Genomic DNA, 23,009 nt, shown 5'->3' with positions numbered 1-23,009 from the left:
GATGATGAAATTCACAGGCATAGCACACTACCTCCCAAAAGACACTTTTCTCCATGATGACTTGGACTCCTTGATACTTTCTAGCTCCTCTACGGGTTCTTCTCCATGAGAGTCTTTAAAATACTGTTCCGTTTCACCTGTTTAAACATGATAAAAACGAACGGTGAGTTGATACACCAGCCTGTCCTGAGTCAGAGTGAACCGATAAAGAAGCCAAACAAGCCATCCCCCTGCAGTAAGTCTCCTGAAAAATGGGGAAACAAGCACAGGGCTTGCACAACGAGGTGGCCAGCTGGTTACAGCAGTGCGTTATTCCTGTGTGCACACGTGTGCGTGTGTGTGTGTGTGTGTGTGTGTGTGTGTGTGTGTGTGGCATGCGGGAGCTGGAGTACACGACACAAGTGTGGAGGGCAGAGGACAGACACCCTGGGGAGCTGCTGCTCTTCCTCCCTGTGGGCTCTGGGGGTGGGATTCAGGTTGTCACGTGGGTTCTGGGGGTGGGATTCAGGTTGTCACGTGGGTTCTGGGGGTGGGATTCAGGTTGTCACGTGGGTTCTGGGGGTGGGATTCAGGTTGTCACGTGGGTTCTGGGGGTGGGATTCAGGCTGTCACGTGGGTTCTGGGGGTGGGATTCAGGTTGTCACGTGGGTTCTGGGGGTGGGATTCAGGTTGTCACGTGGGTTCTGGGGGTGGGATTCAGGTTGTCACGTGGGTTCTGGGGGTGGGATTCAGGTTGTCACGTGGGTTCTGGGGGTGGGATTCAGGTTGTCACGTGGGTTCTGGGGGTGGGATTCAGGTTGTCACGTGGGTTCTGGGGGTGGGATTCAGGTTGTCAAGCCCATGGTGCAAGTGCTTTGACCTACGGAGGCTCTCCGCAGCCCCACTGGTAAAGCTGGGTTCACCCATTTTACACCTCATCTGTACAGGACAGCTGAAGTAATAAAGGAAGTCAGCACAAAAGCATGATTGTGCCACTACATTTTAGGTTCCAAGACAACAATGCCTTAGGCTAAGAGCCCATACCAGGGCTTGGATAAAAACTTCCATCTTTTGCTCTCCACTTCCCCCAGTGACAGGATGAGTCCAGGAGATAGGTGGATGAAGCCTCCGGTGAGCAGAGTTCTGCATTCACCCCTTTTGTCTACCTCCACATTCATGAAGGCACATTTCAATACCATTTGCTGACACTCATGTACACTTGCTCTTTGCTAACTATTTCCACTTAACTTTCACAATCTTTGAAAAGTAAACAGGTTGAGAGCTAGGTGTAGTGGGGCACACCTATAATCCCACACTGGCAAGATTGTGGAAGGAGGGTCAGGAGTTGAAGGCCACCATTGGCTACTCAAGGCCCTGCCTCAAAAAAACAGGATAAGCCGGCGGTGGTGGCACATGCCTTTAATCCCAGCACTTGGGAGGCAGAGGCAGGCAGATCTCTGTGAGTTCGAGGCCAGCCTGGGTTACCAAGTGAGTTCCAGGAAAGGTGCAAAGCTACACAGAGAAACCCTGTCTCAAAAAACCAAAAAAAAAAAAAAAAAAAAAAAAAAAAAAAAAAAGGATAAAACAAAAGCTTAGAGAACATCAGCAATATAGCAAGGGGTGGAACTAAGCAGTGACCCCCAAGTCTGCCTTCCAATCCCTCATCCTTCAGTGGTAAACAATGCTAGGTCCCAGGTGGAGGCTGCCCTACACACCTTATATGACCAATGACAGTAGACATTTTGTTTCCCGTTAATGTTAATTGCAACTTTGAAGAATCTGATCAGCTCCAGGTAACACTGCCAAATAAATACACTTTGGAACTGTGTAAATGAAACGCAACCCTTAGAAAACGTTGTCTAACTAAGGTGCTGTCACAGAGAGGAACTCAACTGCACAACTCTCCCCAGCACAACTCAACTCACTACCAACTTCCCTGAGACTGTTCCTACTCCTCAGCCTTCTATTAGCATGTACTCACAGGAAAATCTCTCAGTTCTGTGCTCCTGCTCCATCCCTGTGGTGGTTTGAATAAGAATGGCCCCCATAGGTTCATATATCTAAGTCACCAGGGAGTGGCACTATTTGAAAGGATTAGAAGGATTAGGAGGTGTGGCCTTGTTGGAGGAATAATATCACTGGAGGTGGGTTTTGAGGTTTCAAAATCCCATGTCAAGCCCAGTCTCTCTTCTCTCCTTTTTTTCTCTCTCTCTACTTATAGACTAGGATGTAGCTCTGAGCTACTACTTCTCCAAGACCACTCCTGCCTGCTGCCTGCTGCCATGCTCCCCGCCATGAAATAACAGACTAAGCTTCTGACATGGTAAACAAGCCCCTAATGAAATGCTTTCTTTTATAAGAGTTGCCAGCCGGGTGGTGGTGGTGCACGCCTTTAATCCCAGCATTTGGGAGGCAGAGCCAGGCAGATGGCTGTGAGTTCCAGGCTAGCCTGGTCTACAGAACAAGATCCAGGACAGGCACCAAAGCTACACAGAAGAAGCCTGTCTCAAAAACAAACAAACAAACACAGCAGTAGAACACTGACTAAGACAGTCCCCACTGCCCTCATCAGCCAGGCACTCATCATCCCTACTCCCTGTGGGAGCCCGTTCTCGGGTTCCTCGTGGCTTTACCCAGCAGGTCCGCATAGAGGATAATTAGGACCACGGGCCTGAGTGCAGGTGTCTGAGATGGTCTGCACTTGGCTATGCTGGGGGGAGGTCTTTTGCTCCACCCCTTGGCGTCTCTATAAATACCCTGGGGCAGAGACAGTCCAGGCCGTTGGAAAAGGTTCCAGGCCCTCTCGAGGCTATCCTTTATTTTCTATCTGTTTATCTCTGCAATAAATCCTTCTAATATTTCCTGCTGCTCATACTCAAGAAAACTCTGGGGAGCTGTGGGGTTGGTGGGTAAACGCCCCACAATCCCCTCAGTCAAGCATTAAATTGTAGGGATCATTCTCACCATTTTATCTATTTATCTATTTATCTATCTATCTATTTATTTATTTATTTATTTGAAGGGATCACTCTTACCATCCTATCTATTTATTTATTTATTTGAAGGGTTTCTCCAGGCACTCATCATTTATTTATTTGTTCATTTGTTTGTTTATTTGAAGGGTTTCTCCAGGCACTCATCACTTATTCATTCATTTTTTATTTGTTTATTTATTTATCCAAGTACTCATCATCCCTACTCCCTTCAGTCAAGCATTAAATTGTAGGTGTTGTGTCCCCCAATATATTGTACACCCTAATAAACTTATCTGGGGTCAGAGAACATAACAGCCACTAGATAGACATAGAGGCCAGAAAATGGTGGCACACACACCTTTAATCCTAGCCTTCTAGAGGCAGAGATCCATCTGGATCTCTGAGTTCAAGGCCACACTAAAAACAGCCAGACATGGTGACACACACCTTTAATCCCAGCACTTGAGATCTCATGTCTTGCTTGGGAAAGACACATGCCTTTAATCCCAGGAAGTGATGTCAGGAAGCGAAAGATGTATATAAGGCGTGAGGACTAGGAACTAGAGCCTGGTTAAGCTTTAGGCTTTGAGCAGCAATTCAGCTGAGATCCATTCAGATCTCACCTATCTATCTATCTATCTATCTATCTATCTATCTATCTATCTATCTATCGGCAGGGTTTCTCTGTGTAGCCCTAGCTGTCCTAGAACTCACTCTGTAGACCAGGCCAGCCTCAAACACAGAGTGCTGGGATTAAAGGAATGTGCCACCACCAGCTGGCTGCTCTCACCATTTTAATTATTCTTGATCTCTTTTCTTAAGAGTTCCTGCCTTGGGCTGGAGAGAAGGCTCAGAGGTTAAGAGCACTGACTGCTCTTCCAGAGGTCCTGAGTTCAATTCCCAGCAACCACATGGTGGCTCACAACCACCTAATGAGATCTGGTGCCCTCTTCTGGCATGCAGGCATACATGCAGATAGAATACTGTATATAATAAGTAAATGAATCTAAAAAAAAAAAAAAGTTCCTGCCTCTTAACCTTGTTACTTTTTAAAAAGACAAAAAAGGGCCACAATGGTTCAAGGTGCTTATTGCTAAGTCTGCCAACCTGAGTTTGATCCGCAAGACCCACGTGGTGGAAAGAAAGAACCCACTCCACATGCACACTGCAGAAAAGATGCCCACACATAGTTAAGTAAAAAAGAATATAATAAAAAGAATTTTCAAAGCTACAGCACATCCAAATACCTCCTGTTAACCCTAAGTTCCACCTGCCATCCACTTTCGGCTTCTTCCTAACAACTTTTATGTTTTATTACATACATTTAGAGCTGTATCCCTGACTGAAGTACATGATTCTTTAAAACAGTAAACATGGCATGTGGCTTTCAACCTCCTGATTACACACAATAGCCTTTATCATACATTACATTCAAAATGCCTGGAATAAAGACATTTCCAGTGTGCCTCTACAGCTTTTACATCTTTTTAGCTACTGACTAAATGCAGGGCACTCTGACTAGAGTCTGAAAACTGACTTCAAGTACACAGTCTCAGCACAGGTGTCACTGACAACAGCAGAATTTGGAAGGAGGAGTGTACCCAGGCTTTTTGTTTTAACTTGTATTAGAATTCATGTTTATTACTCTTTCTGCTAAAACTTTGTTTAACTCTGCAATATAAGAACAGGTCATGTATTATTCCATCCATTGCCAATAGAATCATTTACTCTTAAGCTGTTAAACTATAGCTTCTTGCTGGATATGACGGAACATGCCTGTGATCTTAGCACTCCAGGGACAGAAGCAGGCTGATCTCTAGAGGCCAGCCTGGTCTACAAAGCAGTTCCAGGAGAGCCAGGGCTACAGAGTAACGCTGTCCTGAAAATCGAAACAAAATAAAACAAAATCCAAGGTCACCCTCAGGTACACAGTGAGCTCAAGACTAGCTTGAATTACATAAGACCTGTGTACCCCGATGTCCCAAAAAAGATATAGCTTCCTCTTCCACAATTATAAATAACAATGCAAGGAAGATTTCAAACACTTAAGTGGTCTAGTATTACTTCTTTAGGATAAGTTCCCAGATACAGAACTTATCAAAGGTAAGAAAATGAGTTTAAAGTATGGCAATATTGGTCTTCATTAAAGAAATTTCACAAGATAAGTCTGAAGTGAGTTGCTCAAAGAGTAAGATTAAAAACTGTCACAAAATGCCAGTTTAGGCTCAAGACTGATGACGTACCAGTTCTCCCTGCTGACGCCTCAGTAACATCCTCACTTAGGATGCACAACAGCAGTTGTGACAGGAAATTATGGAACAAGAGATTTCATGTAATAAGAGGACAATAAATAATTCAACTATAAATTCAACTTTCTATTATTGATTAGTTGTAATTTAAAAGGGACATCCAAGTTAGCAAAGAATATAATGGATAGACCGGCCACACTAGTGGAAGCCCATGAACTGTGGACTGGTGGCTGTGGAGCCCCCATGGGACTGGACTAGGCCCTCTGGATACGGAAGACAGTTGTTTGGCTCGAACTGTTTGGGGGGCACCCAGGCAGGGGGATCGAGATCTGTCCCTGGTCTATGGGCAGGCTTCTGGAACCCGGTGCCTGTGGTGTGACACCTTGCACAGCCTTGGTGCAGTGGGAAGGGGCTTGGACCTGCCTAGGCTCAGTGTGCTGGGCTCTGCTGACTCCCCATGGGAGACCTTGATTTTGGGGATGTGGGGTGGCTTGGGAAAGAGGGCTGGGGGATGGGAGGAGGGAAGAGTGGGGATCTGTGGATAGTATGTGGAGTGAGTTGATAATTTCTTAATAAAGAAAAATGAAAGGAAAAAAAAAGAATATAATGGATAGTTTCTAGCCACTCAGAACAGAAAGAACTGGACATTCATTGATCATGGCATTTACCAGCTGATTTGTATTAAAGACTCTGCTTCCTAAGAGCAATGGGCAAGCTGGGCTCCACTCTTAAACTTACTTTTGTTGTGAGACGTTTCACTGATGTGCTCCGTCAGATACTCCAACAATCCATCAAATATTTCTAGGAGATTCTTGATAGATTCCTTATCCCCTTTTACTATGTTTTCTCCTAAACACAGAAGACACAGATTTTAAGACATTTAAAAAGGAAATCAGAAAGCTTCATTGTTGTGGAATATTACTTAACTATATAAAGGTGTGTTACACTTATTTATACTGCATTTGTCTAACGATATAAAGATGTGTTCCTTTGCCTGCCTAAGGCACCTGATCAGTCGGTCTAATAACAAGCTGACGGGCCAATAGCCAGGCAGTAGAAGATAGGGTGGATCTGGTGGGCAGAGAGAATATGTAGGAGGAAATCTCAGCTCAGAGGAAAGGAGAGAATGAGGAGGAAAGAGAGGGGGACACCTGTAGACAGACAGACAGGCAGTTGCCAGCCAGACTGACATGGAGTAGGACATACACAATGAAAGAAAAGTCAAGTCCCAAGGCAAAATGTAGATGAAAAGAAACAGGTTAATTTAAGTTATAAGAGCTAGTGGGACAAGCTTAAGATAAAGCTGAGCATAACTAATAATAAGTCTCCACGTCTTTGAGAGCTGGTTGGTGGCCTAAAAGAAAGCCTGCTACACCTCATAAACCTTCAAATGAATATACATGAATGCTGTTGGGGAATACAAGTATAAGCTAACCAAGAAAAAGCAATTATAAATATCAAAAACATCCATTTCCTGTTGTGTGATTATATCTGAAGAAAGAAGGGGTGGGGGAGCCTGAGTGTGGTATTTAATCATTCACTGGCACATTCTGTTTTCTAGCAGCTAAGTAACAGCCTCTAGGACAGCAGTTTTCAACCTGTGGGTCAGGACCCATTTAGGGGTCTCGTATCAGATATTTACATTACAATTCATAACAGTAGCAAAATTACAGTTATGAAGTAACAACAAATATAATGTTATGGGTGGGGGTCACCACGACATGAGGAAGTGTATTCAACGTCACAGATTAGGAAGGTCGAGAACCACTGCTCTAGGGAAATGGCCACCAAAGCAGAAAACAGCAGAGAACTTCCCAGTAGCTAGTGAAACGGAAGAGCAGGACGACTGTGGCACTGACTGTGGCACCTGCTCGTGGAGGCTACACTGTGAAGTTACCATAAACAAGATGAACAACTTGTGGGGATGCTCCCATCAGGAGTCGTTGGTAACATTTATTTACTCTGTGTAGGCTGAACCACTTTTCCTTTTTCCCCCCTTCATGAGACAGGGTCTTAGTTATCCCAGGCAGGCCTCAAACTTTCTAAACAGTAAAGGAAGACCTTCAATTCCTCCTCCTCCTCCTCCTCCCAAATGCCGGGATTACAGTCACATATCCGCATACCTGGCTTAGACAGTACTGGAGAGCAAAGGCCCTGCTTCCTGCATGCTAGGCAAGCACGCTCAACTGATTTCTACCTCTAGTTCCCAGAAGTTAATCTTTGGAAAGTCTCTACCACAACGCCTGGCCCAGAAGAGACCACAGATAAATGTTAAGGTGGAATGTGGAGAAGCGGGCAGGTAAAACATAGATACTTGACCTCTTTAATGTCATCTAAAGTGGATTCTAATCAACAGCAAGTCTGGATGGAACTTCCCTCCCTGTACTGTCTGTCCTTTGGGAAATTATGCCGGGCATCGAAAAAATACAGCAAAGGCAGACTCAAAACCTGTTATTTGAGAGTCTAGCCCATCTACTTTAACCATGACATAAAACAAACCAAAAAACCGATTTTCCTTTGCTGCTGGGAAAAATGGACAAAGTTTGACAGACTTTTTAATTTTTAAAATCACAATCTAGAAATCATGTTTTCAAGTGCTATGTTTTTTCTGGCTTAAAATCTGTGTGTCCCTAGGGCATACTCAGACATCACCGTTTCCAGGATGGGGAGCACATGATACCAACCCAGCAACTAGACTGCCAGCAGAATGCAGAGCTGCATAGTGGGGAAAGGGCTTTAACAGAGACAGAAGCAGGAAAAAGCTGCGCTTCGGTCAACCTCAAGAGGTGAGCGGATCTGCAACTCTCTGTGAGTTCAAGGCCAGCCTGGTCTACAGAGTGAGATCCAGGACAGGCACCAAAACTACACAGAGAAACCCTGTCTCAAAAAACAAACAAAAAGAACCCCAAAAACAAAAAAGGAGCTGTGTGGTGACACACAGCTTTAATCTCAGCATTAGGGATGCAACTGGATCTCTGAGTTCTAAGCCAACCAAGGATACAAGTGAGGCCCTGTCTTAACAAACCAGCAACTGTCCTTACTCAGATGATAAAGTAATTCTACTGAATAAGAATTAAAATATAACAGTGTATGGCTCTTGTCAGTTGATTAAGAGATATAAATGACCTATCTTAACATTTAACTCCTTGGGGAGTGGTGGCACACACCTCTGATCCCAGCACTTGGGAGTCAGGGGCAAGTGGATCTCGGTGAGTTCAAGGCCAGCCTGAGCTACATCATGAGTTCCAGGACAGCCAGAGTTATGTAGAGAGAACCTGTCTCTAAAAAACAAAACAAAATAAAAAAGAACAGAAAAAACATTTACCTCCTTGAATTGGCAAAGCCTTTTTTGTGATTAAAATATACTGTGACGTTTCTATGATTTCTCCCTGTCACTAGCTTGAACTCGTTTACTATTATTCTCACCCATCAGCCTGCAATTACGAATACATGTGGTGTGTTTTGTTTTGAATGCAACACAGTGTACCCTATATTATTTAGGAAAAAGCTTTAAAAAATAGTTTACATCAAATTGTATCTGTGTCTGTGTGTGGTGCTAGAGACTGAACCCAAGGCCCCCTACCCTCGAGGCAAGCACTCTACCAACTAAATTACATCTCCAAGTGTCCAAGTGTTTTAAAGAGATAACACGGTTCAAAATTAAATAAAAAAAAATCTTGGGGGCTAGAGAAATGGCTCAGGGTTAAGAGCACTGACTACTCTTCCAGAGGACCTGGGTTCAATCCCCAGCACCCACATGGGAGTTCTGCATGCTGGCAAAACACCCATACATACAAAATAAAAATAAATCTCAAAAAAAAAAAAAAAAAATTTTAAGTTTTAAGCCAGGTGGTGGTGGCACATGCCTTTAATCCGAGCACTTGGGAGGTACAGGCAGGTGGATCTCTGTGAGTTCGAGGCCAGCCTGGTCTACAAAACCAGTTTCAGGACAGCTAGAACTGTTACACAGGGAAACCCTGTCTCAAAAAAAAAAAAAAAAAAAAAAAAAAAAAAAAAAAATTTGTTTTAAAATTGCTCAAGGAAAATTCTTATCCCCTTTTCAGTATCCATGATGGTCTTGTTTGATGCCATCAGAGAAATGTGTTTCTTACATATTCTAGAAAGTCTTCCTGAATGCAATCAAGCACATACAGATTCTTTCCACATTTGTTCTAACAAATGTAGCATGTGCTATTATCATCAAAAAGATATATTCCTCTAATGCAGTATACATTGAAGATTGTCTTCTGTAATGTGAAATTGTATACTAAGAATATCCTCATCTGGGCAGTGGTGGTGTTACACACCTTTAATCCCAGTACTCAGGAGACAGAGCCAGGCAGATCTCTGAGTTCAAGGCCAGCCTGGTCTACAGAGTGAGTTCCATGACAGCCAGGGCTACACAAAAAAAACCTGTCTCAAAAAAACAAACTACCACTACAAAAAACAAAAAAAATTCAAAAACACACACTCACAATACCTTTCTAACCCAGACTAGCACAGACTTAATGTTCAGTTTTCCAGGGCTCTCATGGCACACTGATTGTTGTAGCTCAGTCTTCGTTTACCTGTTCGGACTTGGCTAAACAATAGCTAAGACTCTAACATTCAATTAAAATATATAATTATCTGATGGGTAAGTATACACTAACCTGTTATGTGAGACAAGCTGACCTGAAGGTAATCCAGAGCTAGTGAATCAATCACTGCTTGTACATTGTGGGCATCATCTTCTTGACTCCTGGAAATAACTATGAGGTCTGTGGGGGAGGGAAAGTCACGTCATTTTAGATCATTTATATTTGTCATATATGTCTGTGACTAGGCTTGTGAATAAAATCAACAACTCAAAACAGGATTTATAGATCCTAAACTCTATGTGCTAGAGTCTGTACTGAGTGACTATTTATTAATTTGAACTTGTTTTTCAATACTCTATATATAATGGTTGAATATTTTTCACCCAGTGTATGAGTATATTCTATGGATGCACCATGTAAAGGAATAAACAGAGGTCCTTAAATTCAAGGCATTAAGATAGTCTAATAACAGCAAGACTGGGTATGACACATGTCTATAATCTTAGCACTGGAGAGATTGTAGCTGCATTATGAGTTTGCAAGTACACTGGTCTATATGACAAGACTTGTCTCAAAAAAAAAAAAAAAAAGCAAAAAGATACTAAACCCCTAAGTATGGGCTGCTTTCCCCAATCAGCCAGGCATGGTGGCCCAATGCTTTTAATTCCAGCTTTCAGGAGGCAGAGTACAGCCTAGTCTACACAGCAAGTTCTAGGTCAACTGAGGCTATATGGTGATACTATGTCTCAAAAAAACAAAACCAGAACACAAAAAACCACAGCAGGTGTCCAAGTAGTCCTCTTTTATATGCCCTATCCGGGAATAACTGTATAAAGGCTAAAGTACAGAGGAGATTATGGAAAAATTTTAATAGCAAGGCAAGTGTTTCCTCTGGGTAGAGTTGTATGCACCTTTGATCCCAGCACTTGGAGGTAAAGGCAGGTGGATCTCTGAGTTGGAGGCTAGCCTGGTCTACAGAGCAAGTTCCTGGACAGCCAGAGCTACAGAGAAACCCTGTCTTGAAAAAACAAAACAAAAAGATGAACCCTAGATAATTGAAACTAACATCAAGTTACTACAACCACAAGTCAGACAAATTTCTATTCTAGAAAATGTGGAAGACACTCATTCAAGTTAACAGTGGGGAGAGGGAAAGGACACTAATTTCATAGCAATTCGTGTTCATCAATAAGGGACGAAGAAGCAATAAGGAACCTAAGGATAAGGTTAATGGAAGACACACAGTGATTTGTCCCCTAAAAGAAAAGGAGCAGTCACACTAAGTCACACTCATTGATTGTCTTCCTAGTAAATTAGGTTAACAAAGTAGAAACAACTTTTTTTTTTTTTTTTTTTTTTTTTTGAGACAGAGTCAATGTAACTTTGGAATTCTCTATGTAGACCAGCCTGGCCAGTACACCCACTGTAATGTTAATTCTTATCTATAATTAGTAGTTAAATAGACCCAACAAATTTCTAAGACCCACTCAAATTTATAACCTTGAAGGTAATCACAGAAATAATGACTTTAAAAGTCATAAATGAATTACATGGGATTGGATTAAATGGGGATTAACTCAAATAAATGCCAAACTATTTAATCATGGCTCTTATTGTGGGTGAGGTCCATAATGTACTAATTAAATCAACTAGTGTCATAGTTGGATAGAATTAAGATGTTGAGCTGGCAGGTGGTGGCACACACCTTTAATCCCAGCACTGGGAGGCAGAGGCAGGAGGATCTCTGTGATTTCGAAGCCAGCCTGGTCTACAAAGCGAGTTCCAGGAAAGGTGCAAAGCTACACAGAGAAACCCTGTCTCAAAAAAAAAAAAAAAAAAAAAAAAAAAAAAAAAAAAATGTTGAAAGGGAAATAAAATTCTATGTCAACAGAAACCCATGACCCAAAACATAACCAAAATTATTCTCAATTTTCAGTACCCTTACCTGGTACCTTTTCTCCCAAAATGGACTGATAAAGTGCAATAAAAACATTAGCATCACAGTCTTCAAGTTCGTGTATCCTCAGATGTATGTGACATTTAAAAAGAAGGTTATTGGCAATTGTTACCCATTCTGTTGGGGAAGAAGGTGGGGGAATCAGTCTTCAATAGCAATAGGAAAAGTCATATATACATTAAAAAAAAGCCATACAAGCATATACATTGAAAACTGTAGAAGATAAGGACTTTGTTACTAAACTTCAAACACTCAACTGAGCAAAAATTTTCAAAAGATGTATTTAATTTCTTGGGATGCCTTCCAGCTCCTACACAGTCAAAACTATTGTCCAATCCAACTTTACTCTTGCAACCTAAGATCCATCTACCAGTATTTTTATACTTACATGGGTGTTTTTAGTTACAATACACTTATAGGTAAGCAGGAATGTCATAAGACAGTTGTAAATGATAATCTGAAGTTGCCAGAATCTAACGGGGATGGCTCCAAATTCCCAATTAGCTTGTGTAAGTTAAGATCTCTCTGGTGCCCAAACAAGTGATTAATTTAGGCTGTTAGGAACTGGGATAATGACAACACCGACACTAATGCATTGGTTAGCTTTCTTTTTTATTATATTTGATGTATACGAAGGTAAACATGAGGAAAACATAAAAATATCGCTAGGCTCTGAATTAGCACATTAATAAAACTGCTCCCCATTGTTTTTTGTTTTAAACAGCTCTTACCCTCCCCTATAGTGCAGGACCAAGTTTAAGGGTTTCAGCAACAATCTCGAAAGCTTAAAACATCTGTACCCTGAAATTATTGGTATTAGAGAAGGCACATTAGAACTGGACACATCTCCAGTATGAGACGGACAGATATTCTGGAGACAACAGTCTGAATGTGCCATGCCCATTACGCCTCCCTCCCGATGCCCATTTCTCACAGCAGTTAAGCCATGACAACCATTTTGTATGCTGTCCTGGTGAGGAGGTAGGCGTCCCAGACAACCAAATCAACTGGCTTTTCAAAGGCAGTACTAGACAAAATCGGTGACTCTGGAGGACATCAAAAGATCTTATGAGTGCCATGCCTCAAAAAAAAAAAAAAAATCAATACACGTCCCACAAAACTCGAGTAAGAGAAGGATCCTGACTGCTCTGTAAAGACAGGATGCGGGTGTTCCAGACTCGCCAAAGAAGTCCTGTCACATCCCAAGTCTCCGTTCCACGCCTAGACACCCCAAAAGGTCCCGAGGCTGCGACCCTAAATTCAGAGGCCCCACCCCGGCGACTGTGAGCACTGTCCGACAGTCACGAGCCTCTCCAGAAGCCCAGACACGGTTCAGGTCGGCCCGAGGCCAGCTGGACGCTGCAGGCCGAGACTCACCAGCCTCTGAGCTGGCCATACTGCCAAGAAAGGTCGCGGCCGGACTCCGAGAGCGCGGGCGACGGTGTCCTGGAAGGGCCGAACCGGAGAGAGCCGGAGCGGGTAGGAGGGGGTAGGAACCAGAGAGCGGGGAAGGAGGGCAGGGAGAGGGAGGGACGTTAAAACGGCTTCTCGCCGCTGATTGGTCGTCAGGGGAGCACTTCCTTTGGCAGCACGCGCTTCGGCGGCAGTTTGCGGGCTCTAGACACCCTTCCCCGCGGGCTAGATCCCGCTTAAGGGTTCTCAGGTCGGCGGGCCAGGCAGCCAGGTCACCCAGCAGCCCGGCCGATCTCCCCGGGGCGTTGGGGCCGCGCTTCCGGTGAGTTCGTGGTTAGGTGTTCCTCCGCCGATGCCCAGCGAAGAAGTAGTGCGGCCCGCCTAGCCCTGGGGTGCAGCCACGTGACAAGGGCAGGCTCCACCTCCCCGTCTTCTTCGGGAATGGGCGTGGGGGAGTCTGTGGGGACGTAAACATCTTCAAGTGGAGACGGCAAGGGGGCCGGCGCTGGCCATGTTAATGACCGCCCGGCCACGGGGGAAGAAGCAGCGTGTGTGAGGTGTGGCAGGACGAGAGACGGTGGTGTGGTCAAAAGAGTGCGGGCCGAGGCATTCCGGTGGTGTCACCCTGTCGTGAAGGGGGGGTGATAAACGGGCGCCTGGGGAGGGAGCGTCCGCGGAGGGGGGGGAAGGGCGAAGACATGGCGGATTCCGGAACGCCAGCGGGCGTTGAGGCCTCCAGCCAGGGGGCGGGGCGATTAGGTCATAGAGCGGCTCCCATCGTCCTTTGCGGCGAGGAGGCGGCCCAGGCTATAAAAGCGGCCGCCGGGACGCAGCCGGCACCTCATTCATTTCCATCGGTCCTCGGGTTTACAGCTCCGGCCTCGTCACCGCCGTCCCTCCGCTGGTGACGCCCCCGCAAAGGCTTCGCCGTCGCCGAGGCCTCCTCTCCGCGACTCGTCGCAACTGGATTCTCTTTGACTGGGTCTTTCCCTCTCACCGCAACCATTGACGCCATGTCGAGTTACTCTAGTGACCGAGACCGCGGCCGGGATCGAGGGTGAGTGTGGCGAGGGACCTGTCAGGCCGACCGAGCGGCGGGTGGGGGATGGGAGGGCGGCGCGGCGGGAGCTCGGGGCCCCAACCGACCGGCCGACCCGGCGGTTTTCTGCAAGGGGGCCCTGCGTTTTGCTGATTTCGGATACCCGACTAAAAAAAGCCTTTTCGAGGCGACGTTCTTGGTAGTTGGGCTCAACCTCGCTTTTTTTTTTTTTTTTTTTTTTTTTTGGCTTGGGAGGACCGGGACCCGTGGCGCCCCCGGCGACCCCGCGGCTGTTGGGGGGAGTCCGGAGGGCCGGGTGAAAGCAAGGAAGCGCCGCGCCTTTGAGGCGGCCCGAGGCGTTGTTCCGAGCCACCTTCCGGCGGGTGTTTTAGGGGCTCCCGGGGTTACCGGGGAGCAGGGGGGTCGCTTTCGAGGCCATCCGTGCCCGGGAGGGTGGCCAACGTCGGCGGGTTGAGCCATGCGGCTGAGCCGCGGCCACAAAATGCCGGCCTCGGACATGGCGGCGGCGCCTTTGTTACCCCGCCCGGCGGAGGCGCTCAAAATGGCAGCGTCGAGAAAATGTGGCGCAGAGAGAAATGCGAGACAAAGAAGGAAGCGCCGCCCCAGCGGGAACGCCGCCCGGCCCGGGACTCCTCCCCCGGTTGTCGCCGGCTCCTCCTCTTTTTTCCCTCGCGTTATATAATTTTTGCTACCTTGATTTGTAGCGCTTCCGCGGTTCGCGGCGTTCCCCAAAACGCGGCTCGCCGGCGTGTGCACCCCTTTCTACCCTGCCCGCGACACCCTCCTCATTCACCTGCTCACATTGTCTGCGCAGTCCGGTTATTCTTTAACATCGATTCCTTTAGTCGAAAACAGTGGCAAAAATAACCCTGTTAAGCTCCTCCCTTCTTGCCCAGCTCCTAGACTCTTAATTCCTAAGCTTTGTGGGGAGAGTATATGGAGTCTCCAGCTGTTATCTGCCCTTGTAATCTGAACATCAGACGTTTGGGCAGTTTCCGACCTGATATCCAGGCTGTTTGTTTGGCCTCAATAAGAGGGTGCTTGGGACTACAGTAAAGAAATAGTGTGCCAGTTATGGCTGTCGAGAGAATGACAATTGGGAGGGATTCCAGAAATGCACTTTGGCTCGGTATCAAAAGCCATTAAATAAAACGTGGGTGTGTAAAACCTGTATATAGAACTCTTTTACAGTGTGGGGTCCCCCCCCCCCCCCGTAGATTTGGTGCACCGAGATTCGGAGGGAGTAGAACAGGACCCCTCTCTGGAAAGAAGTTTGGAAATCCTGGGGAGAAACTAGTTAAAAAGAAGTGGAATCTTGATGAGCTGCCCAAATTTGAGAAGAATTTTTATCAGGAACACCCTGATTTGGCAAGGCGCACCGCGGTGAGTAATTTAATGTAGCTTTTACTTGGTGACAGCTTCTGCTCAATTAGATGGAAAAAACTAACATACCTTGCAAATGTCTTGATTTGGAGAGTTATTTGTGGTTTAACTTCCAAACATGTCCCACTGAATTTATTCTGTGTAAAAATTGTGTATTGGCCAGGCCAGGTTAATCCTACCACGAGGGAGACAGGCAAGCCAATCAGAGTATTTGAGCTACAGAGTGAGACCCTTGTTTTTTAAAATATGTATAAAAAAATTTATTGCTAAAAGGGTTTTTGTTTATGGGGCCGGATTTTTTTTTTTTTTAAAGATTTATTTATTATGTATACAGCATGTATGACTGCAGGTCAGAAGAGGGCACCAGATCTCATTACAGATGGTTGTGAGCCACTATGTGGTTGCTGGGTATTGAACTCAGGACCTCTGGAAGAGCAGGCAGTGCTCTTAACCTCTGAGCCATCTCTCCAGCCCGGGGCCGGATTTTTTAGAAGTACATATAAAACAGTTACTGAGCTATAGGGAACTTGTGGGTGTAATTGACTGAGGATTGAGACAAATGATTTGTTTTTTCAGCAAGAGGTAGATACATACAGAAGAAGCAAGGAAATTACAGTTCGGGGTCACAACTGTCCAAAACCTGTTCTGAATTTTTATGAAGCAAACTTCCCTGGTAAGGACTAATTCTATTCTTCATCCTTTTCATTTGGTCTCTCTCTTTGCCTAAAAGGTTTTTTTTGTTTGTTTGTTTGTTTGTTTGTTTGTTTTTGTTTGTTTGTTTGTTTGCTAAAATGGTATTATTGGTTACAGCAAATGTCATGGATGTGATTGCAAGACAGAACTTCACTGAACCCACTGCTATTCAAGCTCAGGGCTGGCCAGTTGCTCTAAGTGGATTGGATATGGTTGGAGTAGCTCAGACTGGATCTGGGAAGACCTTATCTGTAAGTTTAGAAAAACTTGGCTATTCTGGGAGAGGCGACCTGGGTAATCCTTTTTAAAGCATTTTAATACAATTACTGCTGTTTTTATTCTTCATCTCCAATAGTATTTGCTGCCTGCCATTGTCCACATAAATCATCAGCCATTCCTAGAGAGGGGTGATGGGCCTATTGTAAGTATGTCTTGTAAATTTTTTTGGTTGTTAGAGCAGAGATTTGTAGACTACATAACCCACCCAATTTGCTAGAGCTGGTTTGACTTTTATGGAAGTGGAGGATGGAACTTGAGTAGCAATTTAAAACCTAGTACTGCCCAAGGACAGTAATAAGCTTGATACTTGTCATCCAATCTGATGACTGAGTTCAATAAGTAAATGTAAAAGAATTCTCTTAAACCAGTGTCTCTTTATCCTGAGCATAGTGGTCCATGCTTATAATCTCAGTACTGTAATCCCAGACAGAAACTGGAGGATCCAGGAATTGGAGACCAGCTTTAGTGACAAGACCTTGTCTTAAATTAATTAAAAAATAAAATCTTGCCAGGCGATAGTGGCGCACGCCTTTAATCCCAGCACTCGGGAGGCAGAGGCAGGTGGATCTCTGTGAGTTCTAGGCTAGCCTGGGCTACAGAGTGAGTTCCAGGAAAGGCGTAAAGAAAGCTACACAGAGAATCCCTGTCTTGAAAAACAAAAAATAAGTAAAATAAAATCTTGTGTCCATCTAAATTGAATAGTCAGCACACATCTTACCCCCACAAAGACACAGCACTTTAGTATACTGTTTTGTGCTAAAAGCGCATTTTACGTATATTTTTTTTTTCCTCCCCCCTTAGTGCTTGGTGCTGGCACCGACTCGAGAACTGGCCCAGCAAGTGCAGCAAGTCGCTGCTGAATACTGTAGAGCTTGTCGCTTGAAGTCTACTTGCATCTATGGTGGTGCTCCCAAGGGACCACAGATTCGTGATTTGGAAAGAGGTATATGATCATTAAAGGGGTCTCTGTTACTAATAGGGAGAAAGTTTTACATATTATATTCACATTTACTCCTTTAATTAAAGGTGTGGAAATCTGTATTGCAACACCTGGAAGACTGATTGACTTTTTAGAGTGTGGGAAAACCAACCTGAGAAGAACAACTTACCTTGTCCTTGATGAAGCTGATAGGATGCTTGATATGGGATTTGAACCCCAAATACGGAAAATTGTGGATCAAATAAGAGTATGTATCCTTATGTTCTTGTAAAAATCAGTTCTAAGTTTACTCTTAGTTTTGCAAGCTAATTGATTTCCCTAAATTTTGTAGCCTGATAGGCAAACCCTAATGTGGAGTGCAACTTGGCCAAAAGAAGTAAGACAGCTTGCCGAAGATTTCCTGAAAGACTATATTCATATCAATATTGGTGCACTAGAACTGAGTGCAAACCATAACATTCTTCAGATTGTGGATGTGTGTCATGATGTTGAAAAGGATGAAAAGTAAGTTTAAATTTTAGCAGTTTGAGAAAATCTTGCTTATACAACAGAGTAATTAGCTTTGAAAGATGTCTTAAAATGAAATTTAGTGTGGTATACATTCTTTTTAAGAAATGTTTATTGGGGGGATATAGCTTGGTAATAAACCACTTCCCTGCCTGACTGGTAAGCAAAAAAGCTTAAGAGTTCGAACCTAGCGACTACGCAAGCACGCAGAGTGGTATGCCAGTCTTCATGGAAATCTATGTTCTTTGGATATTGTGCTTGCTAGTACCTAACACTTCTGTAAAGAAAGGAAAGCCACGGGTCATAAAGGACCCGTGGGATTAAAGGTGTGGCACACACCTTTAATCCCAGCACTCAGGAGGCAGAGCCAGGCAGATCTCTGTGAGTTCGAGGCCAGCCTGGTCTCCAAAGCAAGTTCCAGGAAAGGCGCAAAGCTACACAGAGAAACCCTGTCTCAAAAAACAAAAAAAAAAAACAGAATCGCCTTAGTGGCTTAATGGGCATGTGTTTTGACTTGTGTTGATATACATTCAACTGTTTCACTAAGCACATAAAATTTTCTTTTTCTTTAGACTTATTCGTCTAATGGAAGAGATCATGAGTGAGAAGGAGAATAAAACCATTGTTTTTGTTGAAACCAAAAGAAGATGTGATGAACTTACCAGAAAAATGAGGAGAGATGGGTATGTGGTTTCCTGCATTGAGGCAGACTTTAGAAAAGGGCAAAAGTACTTTGATCAGAAGCAGGAAGTTTTGTGGGTATCCTGTGCTACAGTATAGGTAATAATTACAAGCATTAATTTCAGTGACAGTGTAGTGGTAACAGCTCAGGGATATTATGCTCAGTAGGAGAGCTGTAGGGTTAAATATTGGTAGATTCTGCCTTTAGGTTTTAAATGTGAGTGCACTAATAGAACTTGTTGATATAGGTGGCCTGCCATGGGCATCCACGGTGACAAGAGTCAACAGGAACGTGACTGGGTTCTAAATGGTATGTATTTCCGATAAGATGAAATTGGTTTGTAACTTGGTAACATTTGCTTGGATTCATGGTCTTTTTATGTGTCTTTGTAGAATTCAAACACGGAAAAGCTCCTATTCTGATTGCTACCGATGTGGCCTCCAGAGGGCTAGGTTAGTACAAACTCGAATTCATGGCTTGGTTTCCCAGAAGATCTCCATGTAGTTTTTTTTAAAGAAAGTTTATTGCTTTCTTTAACCTCTGCATTTTTTCTAAGTTTTTTTCACATAAAGGTGCAGTCTTTGTGGCAAGGCCTAGGCATGACAATCGGAGGACTCGAGGGGGATGGAGGACTAGTGATCGGCTGGCTGCTTCCAGTCGATTAGAGAGGTGAAAAGCTGAAAGTGTGCCAGTAATCTTCAAAGGGCAGAACATACCACGTCTGCCCCATAAACTGTTCTCTCCGGGGGAAAAAAATGGAAGTTACCTCACAGTTCACTGCCGTGGTATTTCATCTGTCCCATGCTTTGCATGATTGCCATGGTACAGCATTGTTTCAAACTGTTCACTGTGATCTGTGGGTCTTTGAGTTTCAGTGAGTTTGCTGAAATGTCGAAGAAATATTTCCAAACTTCAATGTTCAATGAAATTTTTGTTCAAGTTTGAAATGGAGAGAGCAGCTTTAAAAGGTACTAAGCCTTTTACAAATTGGTGAGTACTGGCACATGAGACCTAGAGCAGGATCAACTTCTCACACATAGTCAGTGGGAAAAGAAAGTGCCTTGAAAGTTCCTCCCTCACCTACACAGTAGTCGTCATGTCGAGACCTGCCAGAGAGAGACACATTCTCAAGTGAATCCTGGCTTCTTGGAAGTGCTTGCCTAGACGAGACACAGTGCATTAAAACAACTTTTGGGGGACAGGTATGTTTTTCTTACAGCTGCAGTTGTAAGGTCTTGGCAAGACGAGCAGTGTGGCCAGAATTTTGAACTTCTGATGATCGTAATGCAAAGGACCTTGTACATTTTTTTTTAGAGGTCCTCAAAAATGAGCACATGAAGAGGTTGCTGTGAAACTTTTAAGTGGCCCTACTGCGCAGAAGCATTCAGATGTCACTTGATGATCTGAAAGGGGACTTTGCCAATTTGGGAATGTGCTAAGGAGAATACACATTCCCTCCATAGGCTGTCAATGGGCGGGTGATAACTTAATACAGCTGACATGTGCTTTTTTTTTTTTTTTTCCTGCCCCACCCTCTTTTTTTTCTACCTCAATGGTATTCCTACAGGAAATGGATAACCATTTTAACTGTATTTTTTGCAGCCCGTACCTTCTTGGGAATACAATTGTCTAACTTTTTATTTTTGGTCTGGCTGTTGTGGTGTGCAAAACTCCGTACATTGCTATTTTGCCACACTGCAACACCTTACAGATGTGGAAGATGTGAAATTTGTCATCAATTATGACTACCCTAACTCCTCAGAGGATTATATTCATCGAATTGGAAGAACTGCTCGCAGTACCAAAACAGGCACAGCATACACTTTCTTTACACCTAATAACATAAAGCAAGTGAGCGACCTTATCTCTGTGCTTCGGGAAGCTAATCAAGCAATTAATCCCAAGTTGCTTCAGTTGGTCGAAGACAGAGGTTCAGGTAAGAGATGTTACAGGTAGTTGGGGTCACCTCGTTGTCTACAAAGTATTTTAAATGGGATTGGAGGGGTAAGTAATTTATTTTGAAACCTAAGAAATCTAAAAACCCAGCATGAATAGAGCTAACTCCTATGTTGGCACATTTATGCCATAGATAAAATTGACCCATTGTCACTTACTTTTTTGACAGGTCGTTCCAGGGGTAGAGGAGGCATGAAGGATGATCGTCGTGACAGATACTCTGCGGGCAAAAGGGGTGGATTTAATACCTTTAGAGACAGGGAAAATTATGACAGAGGTTACTCTAGTCTGCTGAAGAGAGATTTTGGGGCTAAAACTCAGAATGGTGTTTACAGTGCTGCAAATTACACCAATGGGAGCTTTGGGAGTAATTTTGTATCTGCTGGTATACAGACCAGTTTTCGGACTGGTAACCCAACAGGGACTTACCAGAACGGTTATGATAGCACTCAGCAATATGGAAGTAATGTTGCGAATATGCACAATGGTATGAACCAACAGGCATATGCATATCCTGCTACCGCAGCTGCTGCGCCTATGATTGGCTATCCGATGCCAACAGGGTATTCTCAATAAGACTTTAGAAGTATATGTAAATGTCTGTTTTTCATAATTGCTCTTTATATTGTGTGTTATCAGACAAGATAGTTATTTAAGAAACATGGGAAATGCAGAAATGACTGCAGTGCAGCAGTGATTATGGTGCACTTTTTTCGCTATTTAAGTTGGATATTTCTCTACATTCCTGAAACAATTTTTAGGTTTTTTTTGTACTAGAAAATGCAGGCAGTGTTTTCACAAAAGTAACTGTACAGTGATTTCAAATACAATAAATGAAGGCAATGCATGGCCTTCCAATAAAAGATATTTGAAGACTGAATTAAGTGGAAATTGTACTTTATTTTACATATATAATGTCATGTAAAACTTGGCTTAGGTAGTATAATTTGGGGGGGGGATTTTCTTTCGTTTTGGTGTTTATTTTTACACAAAAACTAAAGTTGACTATTTGCCATTCTTTGATTTAGGACTTAGGAGGTGAGGGAATCAGAGGCCCTTAAGATATCTCATGTGGGAAGAATTTTAGAGACCGTGGATTTTTATAAATTTGTCAGTAGCTTTCAGCATCAGGGATATAACATGGTGACTGTTCTTTTGCAAAACAGTTAAGTGATGACATACTTTATTCTGGCTTTTGGCTGTATTGTTAACTTCCAAAATACACAAAGCTGACAGACTGTTATCCCAAGAGCTGTGGGCTTTGTCCTTAGTGCAGCTTATTTTGTAGGGTCTAGTCCTTACCAACTTGCCAGGGTTCTTAAAGCCAGACTGGCAGTCAGGAATGTCTCCACATTATTTCAGGGCATTTTAGAGGTGTTCAGATTGTAGACTAGTCAGTACTCCGACACAAGGAAGGAAAACCTCCAAAGTAACCAAGTTGGGCAACATGCCAAAAGAGTTCTAAAGATGAGATGCGAGATGTGCTTACTGCTAGAAAGTTCCAGGGGATAGCCATAGTTTTTAAGTGAATTTCCCAACAGCTTTATTTCAGATGGCTATCAGCAGATCTAAATGTCTTCCCAGAAAATGGTGTGTTTTGCCCAGGACAAAAGTCCTAAAGGAAATTAAATTTTTTTTGTAAAAAAAAAACCAGGCTTTGATGTTAATTCCTTATTTATAAAATGTAGAACAAATTAGAATGTGCTGGGGGTGGGAGCTGGGATTAACAGCGAATATTTTCCAGGGCTGATACATTGAAAACTGGTTCGTCCTCAAGTACCCTGAGTGGTTTCCAATGGCATGGCTAGTCAAATTCATGATTTTTAATTATGGGTAGATTAGAACATTTATTACATACTTTACTGTTCAATGTCTTAATGTGGGCCTTTTATTTTGTAAATATTATGGAAATGATTGTGGGGCTTGGAAAAAAATTACCTTTGAAGTTTTAAAAGACAGTCCACTTTTTAGCATGTGTGTTGTGTCCAGCCTGTGGTTGTCTTAACTAATAAATGTGGTTTTTCTCCCCATTCTCTCCTTTATTTATTTGCGTAGACCATCATACCTGGGGGTTTGCAGCCCCCACCTTCCCCACCCTAGCCATCCTGGAACTTGATACACAGACCAGACTGGCCTTGAAATCAGAGATTGCCCTTCCTGAGTGCTGGAGCTAATGATTTAAGGAGTGAGCTACCACATCTGGCCTGTGCTTCATCACACTCCCCAACCCCATTAACTTGCACTCAAACAGGTTACACAAACTGCTAGGCTTACAAACAAGCTGCTCTCTTTTCCCTAGACGAGTACAGCATGTTACCTGCTAGGTTTACAGATCTCTCAGGGATCCATAACCATT

General features: G+C 43.7%; 2 protein-coding genes across 4 annotated transcripts in view; one reads left to right on the top strand and one right to left on the bottom strand.

The window, feature by feature from the left end:
* Positions 1 to 14,253, bottom strand: part of Cep95 (centrosomal protein 95) — a 31,388-nt gene extending 17,135 nt beyond the window's left edge. Inside the window, exons 1-5 of the mRNA XM_059271997.1 lie at positions 13,118 to 14,253; positions 11,729 to 11,857; positions 9,856 to 9,963; positions 5,942 to 6,052; positions 32 to 137 (exon numbers count right to left, since the gene is read on the bottom strand). Of these exons, the coding sequence (XP_059127980.1) occupies positions 32 to 137; positions 5,942 to 6,052; positions 9,856 to 9,963; positions 11,729 to 11,857; positions 13,118 to 13,136 (473 nt within the window). The 5' untranslated portion in view covers positions 13,137 to 14,253. The remainder of the gene's footprint in view (positions 1 to 31; positions 138 to 5,941; positions 6,053 to 9,855; positions 9,964 to 11,728; positions 11,858 to 13,117) is intronic.
* On the top strand, positions 13,344 to 22,286 carry Ddx5 (DEAD-box helicase 5). 3 transcript variants are annotated; one of them, XM_059271995.1, is made up of 14 exons: positions 13,344 to 13,475; positions 14,027 to 14,210; positions 15,431 to 15,596; positions 16,173 to 16,269; positions 16,407 to 16,540; positions 16,645 to 16,710; positions 17,370 to 17,511; positions 17,595 to 17,755; positions 17,840 to 18,012; positions 18,588 to 18,698; positions 18,945 to 19,006; positions 19,090 to 19,149; positions 20,409 to 20,633; positions 20,823 to 22,286. In XM_059271995.1, the coding sequence occupies exons 2-14, from the start codon at positions 14,167 to 14,169 to the stop codon at positions 21,227 to 21,229; spliced, it is 1,848 nt and encodes a 615-aa protein (XP_059127978.1). In that variant the 5' UTR covers positions 13,344 to 13,475; positions 14,027 to 14,166; the 3' UTR covers positions 21,230 to 22,286. The 3 variants fall into 3 exon arrangements, with proteins under 3 accessions (XP_059127978.1, XP_059127979.1, XP_059127977.1); XM_059271994.1 differs by lacking the exon at positions 13,344 to 13,475 and having other exon boundaries at positions 13,945 to 14,210; XM_059271996.1 differs by lacking the exons at positions 13,344 to 13,475; positions 20,823 to 22,286 and having other exon boundaries at positions 13,942 to 14,210; positions 20,300 to 20,552.
* The last annotated feature ends 723 nt before the right edge of the window (positions 22,287 to 23,009 follow it).

Source organism: Peromyscus eremicus, chromosome 8a (assembly GCF_949786415.1).
Source record: "Peromyscus eremicus chromosome 8a, PerEre_H2_v1, whole genome shotgun sequence".
Classification (NCBI taxonomy): Eukaryota; Metazoa; Chordata; class Mammalia; order Rodentia; family Cricetidae; genus Peromyscus; species Peromyscus eremicus.
Note: the sequence above shows the minus strand (reverse complement) of the source record. Positions and strands in the feature narration are given on the sequence as shown.